General features: G+C 46.0%; 1 protein-coding gene across 1 annotated transcript in view; it reads right to left on the minus strand.

Moving 5' to 3' along the window:
* Positions 1-2602, minus strand: part of LOC124001387 (filaggrin-2-like) — a 35751-nt gene extending 33149 nt beyond the window's left edge. Inside the window, exons 1-2 of the mRNA XM_046308139.1 lie at positions 2545-2602; positions 194-379 (exon numbers count right to left, since the gene is read on the minus strand). Coding sequence (XP_046164095.1) covers positions 194-379; positions 2545-2602 — 244 coding nt within the window. The remainder of the gene's footprint in view (positions 1-193; positions 380-2544) is intronic.
* Between the last annotated feature and the right edge of the window lie 3398 nt (positions 2603-6000).

A 6000-nucleotide genomic window follows, 5' to 3' on the forward strand; every position in this document is an offset into this window, starting at 1 on the left:
CCTTTATGTTACTGTCAGTTATGTTACTGATTACAATTTGGGACAGGTAACTAGTAACTAATGGATTACATTTAGAAAGTAACCTACCCAACTCTGCTTTTAGGCATGTTTGTGTCTCTTAATTTTGAACTAAAGAATTCCCCCCAGACTCTCTCTCCCACCCACCACTATCCTCTCCTCCTTCATCCTTTACTTGGTGCTGTGTGGGGACTGAGGATGTCTATGTGTGTGTGGTGGTCATTAGTCTCTGTATACAAGGTAAAAGTAAACGTCCTGGCCAGCTGGCGTGTGACGTGGGGTGCAGCGTGGTGTGGTCTGCCACTGTGAGACTCCCACGGATGAACCACAGAGGCCTGGTGCCCTCCTCCCCCCGGCAAGCCTATGAGACCACCACAGGCACTCAGCAGATGGAGTCTCCAGCTCTCCTCTCCCTCTTCCACAGGCAGGCAAGGAGGCTGGGGCTGGGACTGGCCTAACTAACCTCCGTCACAGATGGCAGAAGAAGCCTGGGCCTCCAGTGGAGCCCTGCTGGGGAGATGCTGTGCTGCAGCAGGTGTGATCTCAGCTCCTCTCTCTCCCCCCTGTCAGCACCTCAGTGGTGGAGAGCACACTTTGCACTCTCTCTTCCTGTCCTCACTCCTCTTCACTTAGACACCGTCTGTGCTGAGGTAACACAACCACATCCTCCCCCTCACTAACCAAAGACATGTCCACTACAGTCCATAGCACAGCAGTTTCACATCTCTGTAGATCCAGATATTCTGACAAACCACTTTTTTTCCTTCACTAACAAATAGAGGTTAGTGACAGGTGACTCTGACTGACTCTGGCTGTGGACTGAATTGGATATAACACATGAAGCATGAGGTATGGTGAATAATATGAAGTACCAAGATCAAAAGTACAACAACCAAAGTAGATGTTTTTGCCCATTTGAGGGCAAATTGTTTCAGTCTGTTGACTCAGATGTTTATTTTACTGCTGGAGATGAAAAGCTCTCCACCTGACCTCACCACTGCCATGGGGCCTGGCCCACACTACCACTCTCCTTCCCATCAGCCCCTTCTTTATCACCAGCGGCTTCAAGACAAACAGGTTGTGCTACAGGTTCACACGTCTGCAGCCAGCGTTCTCCGTGATGGAGAGGGTTTATAGGGGGTGCCACCGCACCGCGCAGCCGAGTCCCTCACCTTGAACTGTCCCTGTCCACAAGGCCTCAGTGAACCCTATCCCCTGCCCCCCGGCCTCCCCAGCGCCCTGGCCACTCCGACTGCCGCTGAGTTATTATCATAATTTCCCAGAGAGGCATTGCAGGGCCTCTACAGCGTGAGTCGCCCGTGTTTTACAGAATGTTTTGTGTTTTATTGCCTTTGAGTCACTCGTAGGCCAGTGGAGAGGGCCCACAAAGATAAGAAAACCACTCATGTGAAAAATGAAGGGCCTCGCGTCCTGGACTGAGAGGAGAAAAGACTAAATAATAAAATACATGACAAATGTGGACCCTGACTGTATTTCATGTCCCCCCCAACCTATAAAAAAATATGAGGAAAAAGAGGAAAATAATAATAATGAATTCAGCCAATCTCTGCGTTACAAAAAGAACATACGCTTTTTTCTTGGTCAGTTTGTACTTGAAAAAACCTCCCATGAACACACCCCCCTGACTACCGAGCCCTTTGACAACCTGACACCCGTAAGATGCCCAGGGGCATTCCAAGCTGCCGCTGTCCTAGTCATTTCATGTCCAAACCCACCTGGGGTAAACTAAAAAAAAGTACTAAGAGAAAGAGAATATGAACAAAAAAAGGAGAGAGAAAAACAGCACGGTGGAAACTGAAACCCCTTTCCCAACTCACACAACTTTGGACTCCTACATTTAAAGCTTTGTCTTTAATGTGGTCAGGAGAGCCCTTCCCCTCAAAGCCCCCTGTAGTTCCGCAGTATAAAGGTGAAGTATATTTAATGGAAAATAAAACATCTGTTTAATCTATTACTTTCAAAGGCAAATCCCCTTTTGATCAAAGAATGATATTGATCTGCCTGCCTCAGTTCTATGACGGGGATTTCTCTTTCAAACTTGAAATATCATCAAGTCTTTGTGGCAAATCAATACAGGGGCTAAACAACTCTACTTTTTCAAGTCATTTTCAAAGTGCACTGAAACTATTTGAATATGATTGCATTTGCATTTATTTCCACAATATAAAATCTACATTCAGGTTGCCTATGTATGTAGTGCAGTTGACATTTGCCCTAGAGTTAAACCATTGCTAATGTTTCATCATACATATAGCCTATAAAGCTTAATAATTAACAAACTCAGGGTCTGAGGATGTATTACTGCATCTCTGGAATAATCAAACCAGATCACTCATCAGAGAAGCTGGACATCCAGGCTTGGCTTATAGCACCTGACTCAGCCTGTAAACCCCTGACCAGGCCAGTGACTGACTGAGGGCCTGTGACAATCCAGACACGTGGCCCCTGGTGGAACGAGCAGGTCAGTTCCTAATATCCCGTGAGCATTGGCGTGTCTGTCCTCACCCGTCACTCTGTGTGTGAGGGGCCCCGGCTGAAGGCTCTGGCTATCTTCACATCTCATTTTCGTAACACTTTAATTACACATCAGCATATTGCTTTTGGGCCATATGGAAGGCAGATAATGAGACTAGATAAAATGTATAAACTTCTGTCAACACCACAGCATATTAGGGGTAGTTGGAAGCATATTATCTCTATTTCTTCTTCCAATTAGCGCCCTGTATCAAAATACATTAAGACAAACCTGTCATCCCCGATGTAGGAAAAAAACTGTTTTTAGGAGGCCTTGGTCCATTTTTATTAAAACTGTTTTACTTCCCCTGTTTGTTTTTTTTGCCAGAAAGTGAAAAGTCATTTCCACACAAGGAGTAATTTCCACACAGGGAGACATTTCCACACAGGGAGTCATTTCCACACAGAGAGTCATTTCCACACAGAGAGTCATTTCCACACAGGGAGTTATTTCCACATAGGGAGTCATTTCTACACAGGGAGTTATTTCCACATAGGGAGTCATTTCTACACAGGGAGTCATTTCCATACAGGGAGTCATTTCCACACAGGGAGTCATTTTAAAACCCAGATAAAGGACCCAGTAAACTTGGCGTCCTCTCAAGGTTTTACATTTGGATTTAAAAAATATAAGAAAACTTCCATAAAAAATAACCAGTGTAGATTCACATGAGAAACAACTTCTACTAAATAAATACCGGATGAGAACATCACTTTTAGATAAAAACGGATAACTTCTGATGAAAGAGCTACAACATTTTATATGAGACCCTGACAAATGATAAGAGTTCAACCTAAGAGTTCTTTATTCCATTGAGCTGCAATAAGGATATCATATTCCACATTAAATACTGGTCAGAGGATCCCACTAAAATAATACCTTGATAAAAAAATCCCCATCCCTCCCCCAAAAAATGATGACCTCAAACAAAATGAGACCTTATCCTCTAAATAGCTCCCTACATTTGATCAGAGGCACACAAATAATTCTCTGCTCACCTCTCCGTGACACTGTGTTCTTCTGGAGCCAAATACATCTACACTGCGAGGAGCTCTAGGAGCAAGGGCCGTCTCTCTTCGTACAAATAACGTATGTGTTACAGATGGTTTGACGTGATTAAATTCTGTGCGCCCAGCTACCGAGAGGTCATTCTGAGCCTTGCTGCAGCATCGGGATATAAGAGAGAGGAAGAGAGATGGAGCGAAAGAGAGAGGGAGGGGGAGCAAGAGAGCGGAAAGAGGAGAGTATGAGGGACAGAGAGAGGTCACTTTGAGGAGCTGGATGCAGGCACATGCCAAACAGCATCTCCTCTCCCTCTCTAATCCCCACTATGATCCACTGGTGTTCTGGCCAATCGTCTGAGACAGGCCACAACCCGTGATCACTGCGGCCTAATCTGGGTCCTCCGCCCGCGAGCCGTCCACCTCAAACGCCAGCAGCCTGGCGCCAGCAGAGGAGTGGCAGGCGCGGCCGTCTCCAGAGAGACAGCTAGAGGTTGTCTCTACATGGATGGGCACTTCGCAGCTCTGCGGGGGTGGGAGGAAGGGGCAACGCGGCAGCTGCTCAGGGCATATGGGCAGAATTCATTAAGGCTGGCCAAATAAGCCAATTGTGGAGAGACTGTACTGTGTGTGAATGTTGGAGAGATAGAGTGTGAGGGAAAGAGAGAGATGGAAGAGAGGGAGACCTCTCGTTACAGTAATTCTGAACTCTGGGCATTAACTTTGGTACTTTCCGTTTCTGTAATACCCATGAAGACTGATTTGAGGACTGATTTGAAGACTGATTTGAGGACTACCAAGTAACTGGCTGAATGGTTATCTATGTGTGACTGAAGATAATTGAGCTGTGAAAATTGTGTGTCCTCCAGGCCTTTGGTGTGTATCCACAAGTGTCATGAGACCGCTCTCCGCTACAGGTAGAAATACACCTAATCACAGTCTGTAAATGTTAAACCTTGTTTCCCCAATAGCCAGTGTGGCTTCGGAGGCCGGCGTCTTTATTCACACACATGAACCAGACTACTCTGAGTGAAGACACATTTCTCTGACAAGGCCTAAACACACACTGACACATACTAAACATGTGTGTGCAAACTATGACTATCTAAGGTATAAATGATTTCTGATATATTAATGGCAGAGGACATGCACCATGAGAACTTCTTAGCTACTAACAAGCAGTATTATTTTGCACCAGGCCGATGCGCAGGCCGATAGGCATGTACAGTGCATTCGAAAAGTATTCATACCCCTTGACTTTTCCCACATTTCCTTACGTTCCAGCCTTATTCTAAAATGGATTACATTGTAATTCCCCTCATCAATATACACACAATACCCCATAATGACAAATATGACATTTACATAACTATTCAGACCCTACATCTAGTACTTTGTTGAAGCATCTTTGGCAGCGATTACAGCTTCAAGTTGTTTTGGGTATGACGCTACAAGCTTGGCACACTTGTATTTGGGGAGTTTCTTCCATTCTTCTCAGCAGATCCTCTCAAGCTCTGTCAGGTTGGATGGGGAGGGTCGCTGCACAGCTATTTTCAGGTCTCTCCTGAGATGTTTGATCGTGTTCTAGTCCGGGCTCTGACTGGGCCACTCAAGGACATTCAGAGACGTGTCCAGAAGCCACTCCTCCGTTGTCTTGGCTGTGTGCTTCGGGTCGATGTCCTGTTGGAAGGTGAGATTTTCATAAAGGATCTCTTTGTACTTTGCTCCGTTCATCATTCCCTTAATCCTGACTAGTCTCCCAGTCCCTGCCGCTGAAAAACATCCTAACAGCATGATGCCGCCACCACCATGCTTCCCCATAGGCATGGTGCCAGGTTTCCTCCAGACGCGATGCTTGGCACTCAGGTGAAAGAGTTCAATCTTTGTTTCATCAGACCAGAAAATCTTGTTGCTCATGGTCTGAAAGTCCATTAGCCTTTCGGCAAACTCCAAGCAGGCTGTCATGTGCCTTTTACTGAGGAGTAGCTTTCGCCTGGCTTCTCTACCATAAAGGCCTAATTGGTGGAGTGCTGCAGAGATGGTTGTCCTTCCGGAAGGTTCTCCCATCTTCACAGAGGAACTCTGGAGCTCTGTCAGAGTGACCGTCGGGTTTTTGGTCACCTCCCTGACCAAGGCCCTCCTCCCCAGATTGCTCAGTTTGGCCGAGCAGACAGCTCTCGGAAGAGTCTTTGTGGTTCCGAACTTCGTCCATTTAAAAAAAATGATGGCGGCCACTGTGTTCTTGGGGACCTTCAATGCTGCAGAAATGTTTTGGTACCATTCCCAAGTTCTGTGCCTCGACACAATCCTGTCTCGGAGCTCTACGGACAATTCCTTCGACTTCATGGTTTGGTTTTTGCTCTGACATGCACTGTCAACTGTGGGAACTTATATAGACAGGTGTGTGCCTTTCCAAATCATGTCCAATCAATTGAATTTACAACA

The sequence above is a fragment of the Oncorhynchus gorbuscha genome, linkage group LG17, assembly GCF_021184085.1.
Source record: "Oncorhynchus gorbuscha isolate QuinsamMale2020 ecotype Even-year linkage group LG17, OgorEven_v1.0, whole genome shotgun sequence".
Classification (NCBI taxonomy): Eukaryota; Metazoa; Chordata; class Actinopteri; order Salmoniformes; family Salmonidae; genus Oncorhynchus; species Oncorhynchus gorbuscha.